A 15,691-nucleotide genomic window follows, 5' to 3' on the forward strand; every position below is an offset into this window, starting at 1 on the left:
CTTCTGGCTGTTGCCACCTTTCTGCCTCCCACTCCCCACCGGCCCCTCCCCCCAAAATTGGGAATATTGGCTGAAATAGAACTTACTGTTTCCTTTGTACTCATTTTGTTTTGCTTATAATTTGTGTGTCTTATCACCTACTTGATTGTAGCTTGGTGCCTTGCACTACATAAACATTTGTTAATTCATTGGGGAGAAAAATGTATTTGCTTTTTAGAAACCCTATTGTCAATAACTCCCCCATTCTTTTTCATGTTAAAAATCCTCCAATCAGGTAAGTCATAGGGGGAACGAGAAACAGGCCCTCTGTAACTTTTCTGAACTTGTATCTAAACATTTTTCTGGGCTCAGTTACCAAATTACAGTTAATAAAAGCGTTTTGGTATGTATTCTGTAATGAGGATTCACATTTTTGTAATAATCAAATCAAATACTAACATTTAAACCTTAGAAAGCACTTACCGTGTGCTTTACATATATTTACCAATTTAATCTTTACATCACCCTATGAGGCTTTTACTGTAACAATCCTTATTTCAAAGGTGAGTATAGTAAAACCGACGGGTAACTTACAAAGTAAATCACAGAACAGAGGCAAAGCTCACAATTGAGCTTGGAACCAAGATGTTTTGACTTAGAGCTTGTGTAAATCCGATGATGATATAATGATCAACCGGATTGCTTGGCATGTGGAATTACTGTGTGGTTATTCAGTTAATAATGGTTTTATTCTCAGATTACCTTCCAGAAAGTAGAACTCAACAAGTTGTTGCTCCAAAACCAGCTCCCCAGAATAAGAAAGAGAAATCAACGGGAAAAAAGGATCCAACTTGTCCTTACCTGAAAGCCAGGGAAAAAAGGCTTGCATCCTATGATAGGACAGGTGCGTGGTATTACTGTCCCAGCTTGCTTAGGAGACTCGATACTTTTTCAAATTACGTTGTGGTTTTGTGTGCTTATGTTGCACAATGATTTTAGAAGAAACAGTCTTATTGCATTGTGACTTGGGTTGCTTAAACAATTATTTACAATCTTTTTTTATTTTATTTAAAAATATATTTTATTGATTTTTTACAGAGAGGAAGGGAGAAGGATAGAGAGTTAGGAACATCGATGAGAGAGAAACATCAATCAGCTGCCTCCTACACACCTCCTACTGGGATGTGCCTGCAACAAAGGTCCATGCCCTTGACCGGAGTCGAACCCGGGACCCTTCAGTCCGCAGGCCGACGCTCTATCCACTGAGCCAAACTGGTTAGGGCTTACAGTCTTTTTGAAAACCTAAAATGCCGGTGGTCTTAATCCAGCATCTAGAAGGATTCAGGAATCTGGAGAAGGTGATGTGTGTACATGATTAAAGAGTCCAGAGACAAAACATAATTTTGGAAGGCAATATGGGGAGCCAGAGAAGACTTAGCTAAAGGAACTAAGTTCTCTTTTGTCTCAGGACCCCTTGCTTTTTGTTAACACAAATTGTCCTAAGGCAGTGGTCGGCAAACTCGTTAGTCAACAGAGCGGCAAACGGAGGCTTGCAAGCAGCATGCCGCTCATGAGCTGCAGTTTGCCCCCCACTGTCCTAAGGCAAGGTAGATATACATCAAAGGCCAAGGTTTAGTATATAGAATCCATTGTCAGATTGGAAGAATTGCCTATGCTGTTCAGGTGTTTGGCCAGCAGGAAGCAATAACATGTAGATTAAGGTGCCCTCAGCTGTCTGGCAGCAAGCAATCATTTTATGCATCCTTTTCAGGTTTGAGGAAAGGCCCTCAGCCATTTCCAGATGGTTCAGCCCTGCTGACATGCTGGAATTGGCTTCCGGCACTAAAATATCAAGAGATTAAACAATTGACATAATGTTCAATCACTGTTTTTATTTAAGACAAATCTCTGAAGGTTATGATCATAGAACTAGAAATAAGATAAACTTGGATCATTTTGTTTTATACTTTCAGTAGCGCTTTCTGGAATTACTACATTTAATAGGTTTATGTCTTTGTTTAACAAAAAGTTTAAATCCCCAAATAAATCATTTAAATAGATTTTCTCCACTAGCATTTTCCAGTTTATACACTCTATACCGGAAATTCTTATTTGTATCAATATTTTAAGTTTCATAGGAAAAAAAGCTTTTCTACTTTTTTACTTGAAGTGCCGTGGTCCAGGGCAGGTTTATCATAAAGTTATTGATTCTTAAACTTTGGGGCCCCTTGTTACCCAGGCTTCATGTGTTTTTAGGAGAAGGTCTTCATAATTATAAAAGCCTCAAGCAGCACAAAACCTGCATGGATGTGGTGGCGTCCACGCCCTTGTCTAATCCCCTCCCCTGAAGGTGGGCAGGACCTGTGACTGGTTCTAACCAGTAGAATAAAGCGAAGGTGATGCTGGGTGTCACCCCTGTGATTACATTACATTCTCGATGACTCCATTTCCCAGAGGTCTTTATCAACTCTATTAAGTCTGCCAAATTACCATCCAGATTGAAAGTATTTAATTTATACTTTACAATACTGCATAAGAGGAATACCCCTGCCAGCAGTTGATATTTTCCCATTTTTAATTTAACATATTTTGATTCTTTTTCAGGAAGCCTTTGCTATTCCAGGTTTACACACATGGTCCCCCTATTTTCTTCTAATATTTCTATTTTCTACATTTACTTCTCTAACCTATCTATATATGGATTTCTAATCCACATATAATTATTAACCACCTTATAATAATTATATATGCTTGCATAGATAATTGCATGTTTTTCTAAAATGGCTAGCCACTTGCCCAGTTTCTCTTTTGATTTGAAATACCACTTCTTTTTCACTTATTGGATTGTATTTTATAAACTGTCATACTTCAGTGTTTTTCTTTTCCTATGCCAATACCACACTGCTTTGATTTCTGTTTTTATATCCGAGTCTGTGATATTACCCGTGCATACATAGTTTGTACCATTTCCTTATACTAGTTCTCTCTCTTATACCTAATGTTAACTAGCTTTCTTTTCAATTAACTCTTTTAAATGTATTTCCATGTTTAAGCAACTGACAAGACATAGGCTAGGGTGAGACACGGAAGTGCCTAGAGCACAAAATTGACAAGGGAGCTTACTCTTCCATCCAATGCCTTTCCAAATTCCTGACACCCTTTCATACGATAGCTCAAATCGCATTGAGTCCTTAGCAAGGAAGTTGTTTTCATCAGCCAGCGTTTGTGATTTCTGGAGGAACAGAAATCTTGAACGTCTTCATAAGCGTTGTCCATTTTGCCAGCATGGCGTCTGGCACGCTCCTCCCATGATTTGTTTTCCTGAGAAAAGATGTTTAAGGGCTAAGAGGGCAACCTGTAGGGCTTGGCGAACAAAAGCCAAGAAGAGCATCGTCCGCTGCTAGGAAATCAAGAAAGATTTGGTCTGAAAGGTGTCAGTGGGATGAGTATTCTCAGGAAGATGAGTTGCATCTGACATAGCCATCCCTTCTTTTCTGACGCCATTGCCCTCACCCTGCTTAGGCCTCTATTAAGAAGATCCTTCAGACTGTGTGTCTGTGCTAGTGTCTCTTTTTGCTACTCACCTGTGTATTTAGGTCTTTGGTGATCTCTTTCTCAAATGGAAAAGTATTACTTCTTCTTTCCAGCTTCAGTTAAAATTGAATTTTAAGCTACATTTTCTCCTCCAATTATGTAGTCTGTGTATACTTTCAGTATAAGTTGCCAATTAAATTTTTTCTCTATAGAAAAATTTGGAATAGTATACATACCCTTAAATGATGCCCATACTTACACTTACATTGGATCTTGTTTTAATATTCTGAACCAGAACCAGAGGATGATGATGTGATTAGACATATCATCAGGCTCAGAAGAAAGCTTGGTTGGCAGACAAAATTACCGCACTATAAGTTGGATTACGGGGATCCCAAAACTGCAGTTCAGAAGATGATTAGTCTAAAGGTATTATCTTATTTTATTCAGCTTTGTACTATAAAGGTTAATGTTGGAAACTGTATCTCAATCTTTATATCATTCATTATACTACACTAGAGGCCCAGTGCACGAAATCCGTGCATTGGTAGGGTCCCTAGCGGCTGCTGGCGCCGGCTGCCAGCTGGGGCCTCCCACCCTTCCCCCCGCCGGCCCTGCCCCCTGGTCAAACTCCCGGACAACTCCCGGTGGAGGGGACAATTTGCATACTATGCTTTTATTATATAGGATTAGAATCATTATTATATTAATATCAAGTTATAATCTCATTTCATGGTGAATGCTTATGAAAAGTGTTTGACATCACTTCATTTTGCTTATTTAAAGAATGGAGAACAGATAAGACATCTGCCTGAAATTGGAATGTACTCTTACATTCATGTTTATCAACTTTTTGTGATTTAAAAAGAAATCCTAGTGTAAAACTGGATGCAAAATTCAAAATTACAGTGATTGGAAGCTGTTTAATCAGTTCAACAGCCTCTGAAGTCATCATTCACTGAATTATAATGAAGAATACTAAGTGCTCTTTTATAATAAAATTTAATTATCCAGAAAAGGCTAAATGATACTTTCTTTTCTTTTTTTTAAAATTTAAATTCTTTATTGTTTAAAGCAGTGGTTGGCAAAGTCATTAGTCAACAGAGCCAAATATCAACAGTACAACGATTGAAATTTCTTTTGAGAGCCACATTTTTTAAACTTCTTCTAACGTCACTTCTTCAAAATAGACTCGCCCAGGCCGTGGTTTTTTGTGGAAGAGCCACACTCAAGGGGCCAAAGAGCCGCATGTGGCTCGCGAGCCGCGGTTTGCCGACCACTGGTTTAAAGTATTACATATGTCTTCTTTTCCCCCCATTGACCTCTTCCTGGCCCTTCCCACCCCCCATAAATGAAACTTTCTTATAGATTTTTATCAATAAAAGTTAGAAGTTTCAAAGCTAAAGTAAATAAATTTGACTTAAAAATTTTCTTAGCGGGGAACGTGTGATTTCTCAGGCCCTCAAGTGAGCGAGGGAGAGACATGGGTGTACGTTGCAGTAGCTCAGAACGTGGGCTCGGGGTCAGCATTGTAGTCCCATGCCTCCTTTGCCACTCTCTGATGGTGACTTTTCTCCAATCACCAAACTTCCCAACATATTAATTTATGCATCTGTTTAATGAGATTCAGAAGATCAATTTAAGAGACTAAAGTTAAGACCTTAAAAACCCTGTGGCTGTTTCTATCTGTTCTGATGTTTCTATCTCTCTCTCGCACTCCTTTCCTCTCGTAAATCAATAAAAATATATTTTTTTTAAAAAATAAGCATGCATGAGTAAGCATACAGATCAATTTTCATGAATGTTTTATCACCACATTTGGTATAAGAATGAAAATTAAATGCATTAAATCAAGATTGATCTTGTTGAACTCTGATTAGACACAATTTGATGGGAGCTTTTCTCTCAATGTTATTTTTAATCTGTATTGACATTTCAATTTACTGAGTAATTTGCCAGGCATTTTACTACTTAATCTGGTCAAGTTAATTAAAAAAGCTTTTTTTTAACCTCAGCAACCTTTAAAAGATGATGGCGAATTTGTATATTGCCTCACTCGGAAAGACCCTAATGTCTTCTGTAATCCATACGATCTTCAGGTAGTCTCTGCCCACAGAGCAAGGCATTGCAAAGAGTTTTGGACTGTTACTGCGTCATTTGTTTCAAAGGTAATATATAACGAAAGAAAATCAAGTTTGGATGTAGGTGAGGTGGTGTGGGGGTCAGAGAAAGAAAAAGCTTAATTATAAAGACAAGTAATTCTAAGCCAAATACAGGCTTGCATAATTTCTTGAAGATAGTTCATATGTTTTAAAGAAATAAAGTCATTTCATGCTTTCTATTTGCAGATTACCAAAATAGGTGCCGTAGAAGATATAGAACTCTTACCTACTTTGGAATGGCTATTAGAGAGGAGATGTTTCTATTTATTACAAAAATTCAAGATCGTTTCCAGTTTTCGGTGAGATGAATGAAACTGAAACCAATGATTTGTAATATGATCCTTTTGAAATAGTAATTCGCTGGATGACATCTGGGTTTTGCTATAATAAAGCCATATTTATGGGAAATTATAGAGGAAATGGGGAAATATATATATATATATATATATATATATATATATATATATATATATATATATTAGATAAAGGAAGCTTACCCACTTAAGTATTACAACTCTTAATTTTATCTTTTTGGATGACTCTTGTAAGAAAAAGGTATTTTAAAGTCAAGCAAACTTCAATGGACTATAATGAACTTAATTTACTTTTTGATGTATTTATTTATTCAATGAATATTAATTGAGTCTGCTACAAACCAGGCATTATTCTAGATGCTGTTGAACAAACCAAACAATTGTCCAGCTCTCAAAGGACTTAGATTATAATGGGTGAGAGATAATAAAAACACACATATATGCAGAATGTCAGATGGAGATGAAATACTATCTTCCTATACAATAAAAGGGTAATATGCAAATTGGCCCTAATGATGGGACCACTGGGAACGATTGGTTGCTATGACGCGCACTGACCACCTGGAGGCAGACGCTCCACAGGAGCTGCCCCCTGGTGGTCAGTGTGCTTCCACAGGGGGCGCTCCGCTCAGCCACAAGTTGGGCTGATGGCTGTGAGCGCGGCAGCGGTGGTGGTGGGAGCCTCTCCCGCCTCCTCGGCAGCGCTCAGGATGTCCGACTGCGGCTTAAGCCCGCTCCTCAGGTGGACATTTCCTGAGGGGTCCCGGACTGAGAGGCGCAGGCTAGGCTGAGGAACCCCCCCCACCCCCGCACCCTGAGTGCATGAATTTTCATGCACTGGGCCTCTAGTCTATATATATAAAAGCCTAAGTGACTGTTCAACCGGTAGTTATAACGCGCACTAATCACCAGGGGGCAGACACTCAATGCACAGGCATGGAAACATGGAACAGACTGATGAATTCTAGAGGGAAGGGGGGAGGGAAGAAGGTGGGAAGAGATTAACCAAAGCTCTTATATGCATACTAGAGGCCCAGTGCATGGATTCATGCACCGGGCCTCTTGCAATCTGGGACCCCTTGGGGAATGTCAGACTGCCAGTTTTGGCCCGATCCCTGCAAGCCAGGCCAAGGACCCCACCGGTGCACAAATCGGTGCACTGGGCCTCTAGTAAAGGAAAATAAAACAATTCAGGAGCTTGGCAGCTTGATTTTTTTATTAAATTGGGGTGACATTGGTTGATATCACATAGGTATCAGGTATGTGCTTCTATGTTACAAGATCTATATGTTGCACCGTGTGCCCACCACCCAAAGCAGCTTATTGATTGAGGCCATCATTTAAAAATTTGTCTAGTTTGAAGTTTCTACCACATCAGGATTCCTGAGACTCTGTGATCCTTCACAACGTAGTCCTAGGCTGTTGTTCTTCCAGGATTTGTTTCTTGTTTTGTATTTTTAAAATTTCCTCTCTAATGTGTGTCTTTTCTTGTGGTCTGCTGCTATCTACTGGGGACTACAAAAAGAGAGAAATAACATTTTATTTCTTTTTTCTTTCTTTTTTTTTTGTGGGTTCAAGGGTGAGAGTGAGGACCTGGAGGAGGTGGTAGAGGTCAAAGGAGGATGAGCAACTGTTGAGAAATAACATCTTAAATGATGACATTTAATATTGTAAAAACAGTTGGAATAACTAAGAGGCTGAAGAACTTTCTGTAAGATAATGAATAGGTTTTGTGGTAAAGAACGCATTCACTTACTGAATAAATAACTTCTTGTGCCTGTTCTGTTCCACTGTTACGAGCCCTGGAGGTGCCACCATGTGAAAAATATAGGAGGACTCTGTCCCTAGAGAAGTTCTAGTCTCTGGAGGGAGATAGATAACAAGTAAAGCAATGAGCTGATTTCAGGTAGTGATAAGACAGGTGTGTGTGTGTGTGTGTGTGTGTGTGTGTGTGTGTGTGTGTGTGTGTTTTAAACAGGATGGCTGGTGAAAAGGGACCCATTCATGTGAGGTCTTGAAAGAGAAAAGTTCCAGACAGAATATAGCAAGCGAGTTTAGTGTATCTTCAAAGGTAGACGTGGTGTGACTGAAGCGCTGAAGAAGCTGGTAGCTGGTGCTGGTCGACCGAGTAACAGTCCTGAGAGGTTTCTTTCGCAGAATATGCGTGATCACTGCATCCCTGTAGACACTGGTCGTAAATCTAGATGTTTTTGATTCTGGACTATCAGCTTATATTAACGCAAAGTACTATTTTCTGTATTTATTTGAACTCTGACATTGTTGGACTTCCCACTGTTATCCTGGCCTTGTAATAAATCTCAGGGTCCATTCTGCTCTAAATCATTTTTATTAAATAAACTTCTGAAACTGAATTGGAATGGGAACAAGAATCATCTTTAAAAAAAAAAATTCTGATTTCAGAGAGGAAGGGAGAGGGAGAGATAGAAACATCAGTGATGAGAGAGAATCATGGATCAGTTGACTCCTGCATGCCCCCTACTGGGGATCAAGCCTGCAACCCGGGCATGTGCCCTGACCAGGAATTGAACCGTGACCTCCTGGTTCATAGGTCAACGCTTAACCACTGAGCCACACCGGCTGGGCAAGAATCATCTTTTTATGTGACATCTGGCTTCAGTGAAAATCATTCATTTTCTTTATTCATGTTAAGAAAAATGTAGTTTTAGTCAGGTTAAGACTTGTAGTTTTATTTAATTTTTAAATTTGATTTTTAATGCATCTTGTAAAGATTTTTTTTTATCATTGATATTGTAACAAGTAACATTTCCAAGACAAAAATAAGATAAATATGGAGTTAACGACTCAAGCTGGCGACGCTGTGTGTACACTGCGGGGATGACTTGAGCAGCATCATTAGCTCCTGACCTCCTGAGACTGGTTGGAGGTGAGTTCTGTGGCCTGGAGCAGACCCCCAGACCACATCACTGGGCGCCCCTGGATGCCAGCTGGTTTCCAGGCTCTTCCAGAGTCCTGAGCGCTAGGACCCTCTGGGTCTGAGTTCAAGTGAGAGGGGACCTGATGGAGGATGCCTCTTCCGAGCCCGATTCAAGGTCAAGTTACTACATGTATCTGAGGCATTTTCTGATTTCTGAGGCTTCAGCTGTGCCCATGTAAGTGACATCCTGGGATTCTTATTGAACGGCTTGGATGGCTCGGTCTTTGATTCAAAAATCGGCCAATGTCATCACTACGTTCGGCTGGCCGGCTGGCCTCTTGGGCTCTCCTCTTCCCACCACTTCCCCTTCCGCACCAGCTCTTACCGGCTGCGTAAGGGACTTCACTTTGGCAAATAAGGAGCCGAACTCATCTCCGTGTTTATTTAACGGTGTGTCCTCAAGGCGGAAGTGTCCTGAGAGAGACTGTGATGTGGCACTAGTCCGCAAGGGCAGAAAATCAGTGGCAAAATGCACTTAGGGAAGTTGATGGAGATTTGCAGAAATAGTTGACATGTCTGTTTCATATGTTGGAAGCTAAGGGTGAGGAATGATCACCAGAGAAACCTCTTAGCTCCTTCTCTTTGAGTTTTTAATATTACAAATGCATCTTTTAAAGAAAGCGTAAGTATTAAATATTATCAAAATGACATACATTATCTTCCATTTTTACTTACCACCGTACAGTGATTTTTCTTATCAATGTACCTTTTCATTATCACTTGAAAATAGAACCTTCACTCTTCTTGGAATATGAATTTCTTTTAAAAATAGCGAGCCAGTAAATGTTTAAGGGAAAAGAATATATTTTTATCGTTTTTATGTTTTTGGAATGTTGCAACTAAATCGATCATGCATCTATGAGGATTATAATGACTTTTATTTACATTTACACTTTGTTCTGTATGCGGTTGATTGTTCGAGAGAAAGTGACATGGTTTAATATTTGCTTTAGGTGACTCAGGATGGATGAGGTGCCCTAGAGAATTTTCTAGTTTCACTAAGCCTTGACTAAATTTATGTAATTGTGATTTATGAATATAGACTGTAAGAAGTCTTTTTCTTTTCAGATTGAATAAGGCATTTGTTACTTGGAAATTGACTGTTAAAAGAATTAAGACAGACAGAAGCAGGTAAGTCTGGATAGAAATCTCAAGAGGAAGCATTATTTTAAATATGTAGTATGGAAGCAGATATAAATGCATATTCACTCGGTGATTAGAGAGTCACATTCCATAACATGTATGATTAAGTTTAATCCATCTACATTTTAATATTTTTATATGTTAAACATAATGTTATGTGTGTGCGTATATAAATGTGTAGGTGTGTATTTGTGTATGTGTGTAAGTGTGTGTGAGTATGTGTGTGTGTGTGTGTGTGTGTGTGTGTGTGTGTATACACATGTTCACCATTCTGTGCTGTAAGGGAATCGGAGTGCTACGAAGAGCCTAGGATGAGATTCCCTTGGTCATGTGATCTAACATTTTGCTTTCAAAAAGAGGAGTGATTAAGTAATCCAAGGTAGATGACAGTGAATTCTATTTTGTAGGCTATCCGGCAGCCAAGTTTTGTTGCTGCTGTTGTTGTTAAACTTTTTACTTGGAGATGGTTGGGATTGAAATGCAGTTGCAAGAAATGATGAAGAGGGACCCCGGGCACCCTTTGCCCAGTTTCCCCCACTGGTAACATCTTGCAGATCTGTGGGAAAATACGCCAACCAGGACAGTGTGATAGATGTGACACGTGTTAACGAAAGGCATATGAAACAGATCATACTAGTTATCTCTGAATTAGCTCCATTCACTCTGCAGGAGCGGTAACCAAGTCTGTGGGAATGTTTTTCACTTGCAGGTCGAGTTTGTACTGCCATCTTTTTTGGGCTGATGAGTTATTTCAAAGCTATTTGCTTTACGTAAAGGGACTTTGTGAAGATGCTTTTAATCGCAGAAATGATGAATGTGAAGATAATCCATCTGCCATGTGCCTTGTAAAGGTGGGAAAAAGTAGCCCTAGTTGGTTTAGTTCAATGGATAGAGCAGCGGCCTGCGGACTGAAGGGTCCCAGGTTCCATTCCAGCTGAGGTTAGATGCCTGGGTTGCGGGCTCCATCCCCAGTGTGGGGTGTGCAGGAGGCAGCTGATCAATGATTCTCTCTCATCATTGATGTTTCTATCTCTCTATCCATCTCCCTTCCTTTCTGAAATCAGTTAAAAGAAGTATATTAAAAAAAAGAAAAAATATACTACTATAAGCTAATTATTGGTGTATAGAAACAAGGAAGAACAAATGGGGTTTTGAATAAAAGGAATATAGATATCTAGGTCCATAAGGAAACCATCACTAAGGATGACTAATGTTCTAAAATACCGTAAGGATCTTTATTCCCTTGGGTAGTCAATTTTAATAGTTAACATTTCTTATAAATTTCTTCCTCGCACTTAACCTAAGTCTGTTATGCAGCCCTTCCTTTATTTGAAAAACTCCAAATGTGCGATATTATTTATAAATAATCTACATAACTGATAGTTACTAGCTAATCTTCCCTCAGTATAGCATGTCAAAAATTGTAATAAGTTGCAACTCAAAGGTTTAGGTTAAATTTATGAATTCTCCTGTTCCACAGTTCTAAGAAAGGGTGAACTTCTTAATGAATGATTTAATTTAATTTATCTGGAATAGTTCCTTCAAAAAGGTTAAGTATATAAACTATAAATTTTAAGTGTTTAATATACACTTGAACAGGATTCCAGCGACTTTTACTTCCCTTACCCACTGTGGAAGGGAGATAACTGAAAAGTAAAACTGATAAACATCTAGACTTAGAAAGAGAAATAGTAAGAGGGCTTGGATAAGTTATACATTTGACAAGCAGCTCAAATCAATTGTGTTGACTGTACACATGTAATAAGATGAATACTTGTACGTAAGTAGCTTATTTTTAGAATTGGTCATGTGTATTGACTATCACATAGTACCATGGTCGGCAAACTGTGGCTCGCGAGCCACATGCAGCTCTTTGGCCCCTTGAGTGTGGCTCTTCCACAAAATACCACAGCCTGGGCGAGTCTATGTTGAAGAAGTGGCGTTAGAAGAAGTTTAAGTTTAAAAAATGTGGCTCTCCAAAGAAATTTCAATCGTTGTACTGTTGATATTTGGCTCTGTGGACTAATGAGTTTGCCGACCACTGACATAGTAGGTGCTCTAGTCTTTGAATGAATGAGTAAATAAAAGAATTAATGAGGAAAGATGGCTTAATCACTACATGTAAAGGATATTTTGTATAGTTCTATTGAGAATATTAATGTTTCCAAAGGATTAAATTACAGCTAAGAAGGAGACATTTCCCAGGGGAGTGTTTCTTGATACGGTTTAATGTAGAAGGAAATTGATCGGTCAGCCGTGGTATTCGATTGTTTGATGAATGGCTGAGTGACAGGATTTTCACTTCACTTCATGATGCGTTAAAGCAAAGGAGACTTGAGGATATCTCTGCAGACTGTGCTTGACATGTTAGTGGATGACAGTCCTAACAGAAAAGGGAGGTTAGGACTCTTTCCTGGGGACCTTAGCCATGTCAGCTTCCGCCAGACATCAGGGGAAGGGAACAGACCTTCCCAGGCAATCAGACACATATTTGTTCGTTATACTTTATATGCAAAGTGCTGTGCAAAGGAGATGCAATGAAATGAAAAAGGAAGCCCCGCTTACAGTTTATGGGGAAAGACTGTTCTTTGCAGGTAAAAATGGCAACTGGTCCTGAGGGTATTCCTTCAGTTTTCCTAAGCATTCCAGCCCACCAGCCAGTTAGGAGGAAGTGAGGCAATCGTGCTAACTGGCAGGTAATGCTGGTAAAGCAGCCGTGCCGCAGACACTGCGAGGAGGCCTTTGGCATTGGCTAGGGCGGGATTCACGAAGGAAGGCTTCGTGAGCTAGGCCTTGCGGGGTTGAGTAGCCAGGAGGAGCAGCTGAGTGAGGAACAGGAATGTGAGGAAAGCACTCAGAATGCGTTTGATTTGGAAGTTAGTTGGGTCTTGAACGTGGGGCCACGAACAGACGCAGGGAACAGTAGGAGCAGAACCTCCCCTTAGACAGGGGCGGCCCTGGCGAGGCTGTGAGGACAGTTGGCAAGAACAGGAAGGGGTTCCTGAGGCTGGAGAAACCAGGGTCAAAGGGAGGGAGAGCCAAACCTGGGGTCGGGAATCGGAAGCTGGCCAGTGGTGCGTTAGGACTGGGGGGCTATGCGGGCGTAGCTGGGGGTGCAGACACAAAAGAGGGTTGACAGTGAGGAAGCGAGAGAGAAGCAAGGTACGGATGCATACGCTGGGATTGTTCAGCGGTGAGGACCATGAAGGGGGTTGAGGTTGCCAGTCTACTCCCCGGGTCGCAAGCACACCTTTAACGGGGCCTGGCGTGGCTGGAACTAGAAAGGAAAGCATGCATGTGGATCATTTCACCCAGCCCTTCACTTTCAAAGGGCAGGTGGAGTCCTGGAGAGAGAGTGACTGAGCCAAGGCCACACAGCCAGCTGGAGTTGGGACTTGGTTTCCCATTCACGGGTGATTGTACTTTTGGGGGGACGGTGCTTTGAGTGCTTAATAAAACCTAAGTTTTTGCTTCCCACCCCTTTGGGACGAGGGTGCAGTGTGTGGGAGTGTACAAGTCGCTCGGTTGGTTTTGTGCAGAGTCAACTCTGAGAACTATTCTTAAAGAGCAACCATTGCAAGTGTCTGAACGTGTTGTTTAAGAAAATTCGTGTGATGCTGGTTTGTTTGTGGGGAAAGTTGTAGGTGAGGAGATGCAGAGTTAGAGATCGGTTAGTGTGGACTGTAGTCATGTAGGCGTAAGCAGCAAGAACTTGAATTAGGGTCTCGGCAGTGAGATCAGAATGGAAGGGAGATTGGAGATATTTAACCGGAAAAATCAGGTTATGGGGCCAGGAGAGAGAGAACACAGAGTTAACCCACAATTTAAGGCCGGAGCAGTACTTTTCAATCTTATTTTACCTTTGGAAGAGCATTTTTTATAAAGTAGTATCGCCATATACTAGGGATAAAGATGTCCACGTTTATTGATGGAAATGTATTTTGGCAAGAGCCTTAACGTGATACGGGAAAAACAAACAAAAATCGAGAGGAGGAAGGAGGATGGGATATATGTGAATGGTTGAAACGTCAGGGAGGAGTTCAGTAGCATAGTTGATGGACATTTCTCCGTGCCGGATTCCGAGTAAATTCAGGAGAATACTTACCTTACTTGTAGAGTTAATTTTAATCTCTTTATCCTACATTTAGTGTGTATGTTTTTAAGTTTTACAAACAATTGGGACTTCAAGGTAAAGCAATTCCTGAGATTGGTGGTTCCCCGGGGTTCATGGATATTTCAAAAACACATCAGTTCTTGAATTGTTTGGCTTTGGCTTACTTTAGTTACAATTAAAATAATGTATTTTTCTGTTTGTTTGTTTGTTTTTTAAATTAAGATTTACTTATATTTAACTATGGGTGTTCGAATAGGAAAAACATATAAGGCATATAGTGTATAAAGCATAACCTACAAATGAAAATATAAAATATGCTTGTTATGATGTGAGAAGATGGCCAAAATGTTCTCTCTCTCTCTCTCTCTCTCTTTCTCTCTCTCTCTCTCTCTGAAATGAATTTTGACTTTGCACCACTCAACATTTATTATCCTTTAGCTGGATAGGTTTCGGACATACTCTCTGGATGAATTTTGTGAGGAGCAGTTACAGCAAGCTTCCCGCACATTCAAACAACTTGAGGATATCAGGGATAAAGCCATTGCAGAAATGAAAATTACACTTTTAAAGGTAACTCTTTCATTACATCCTCTCAGTTGATCAGTTTGTATGTTACTGACGAAAGCAATTGCTTCAAATTGCATCCCTGGAGAAAGTGTTGGGAATGGGCCGATAGAGGGACCAAGGTAGTTAATTAGTCAGCTAACTAGTACTGTGCACTCACTAGCTGCACGTACAGGAAATTTTCCAGGCGTTGTATAGAGTGCAAATATATGTGCGTCTAAGTGTATGTGTGTGTTTATTGCATTGTAGGTGGCAGAAAAGGAAGAAATTAGAGAATATTTTGAGTCAAGCTTCTCTAAAGATGCCAGATCACATTTCAAGCTGCCTGTATATCGACGTTTATTAAAAAAAATTTTGAGGTTTCTCACGCTGGTTGACTACATATTTCAGGAACTCATCCGCCAGCTGATGAACACTGCGGTCACGTTACTTTTGGAATTATTTATTAGTTCTGCTAGAATGCCATTTTCAGTGGAAAAAAAGAATGAAAATCTAATCAAGTAAATCATTTTTTTTACTGATAAAAGGAATTTGTAATCATAGTGTTGCAAACATTGATTGTCCATTATAGAGGAAATAGCCAATAGTTGATGTGAGAATTTGAAAATGCTTCTTATAGCAAATTGTATGTACTCAATTTTTACAATGATCTGGCAATACTTTACTTAATACTGTCCATAAAACTTAAAAGTTTCCAATATTTCTTCAAAATTCTGCATATGTCTTATTGCCATATAAAATATGGGCTGTCCAGTACCATTTGAAGTTCAGATACATAATAATTTTTTAGTATGTCTCAAATATTACTCTACTAAAAATTATTGTTTGAAATTCCAGTTTACTGGGTGTTTTGTACTTTTATTTGCTAAATCTGGAAATTCTGTGTATAGGGCTAGTTCAAAGTTCAGGGCTAGTTCTTAAAGAT

General features: G+C 39.8%; 1 protein-coding gene across 1 annotated transcript in view; it reads left to right on the forward strand.

Annotated features, from left to right (window-relative positions):
* Positions 1 to 720: 720 nt before the first annotated feature.
* Positions 721 to 15,691, forward strand: part of DNAH14 (dynein axonemal heavy chain 14) — a gene marked incomplete at its 5' end in the record, with an annotated part of 132,187 nt that continues 117,216 nt past the window's right edge. Inside the window, 8 exons of the mRNA XM_079763762.1 lie at positions 721 to 883; positions 3,809 to 3,942; positions 5,529 to 5,681; positions 5,862 to 5,974; positions 10,014 to 10,076; positions 10,798 to 10,939; positions 14,641 to 14,772; positions 15,016 to 15,266. Of these exons, the coding sequence (XP_079619888.1) occupies positions 721 to 883; positions 3,809 to 3,942; positions 5,529 to 5,681; positions 5,862 to 5,974; positions 10,014 to 10,076; positions 10,798 to 10,939; positions 14,641 to 14,772; positions 15,016 to 15,266 (1,151 nt within the window). The remainder of the gene's footprint in view (positions 884 to 3,808; positions 3,943 to 5,528; positions 5,682 to 5,861; positions 5,975 to 10,013; positions 10,077 to 10,797; positions 10,940 to 14,640; positions 14,773 to 15,015; positions 15,267 to 15,691) is intronic.

The sequence above is a fragment of the Cnephaeus nilssonii genome (genome assembly GCF_951640355.1).
Source record: "Cnephaeus nilssonii genome assembly, chromosome: 23".
Classification (NCBI taxonomy): Eukaryota; Metazoa; Chordata; class Mammalia; order Chiroptera; family Vespertilionidae; genus Cnephaeus; species Cnephaeus nilssonii.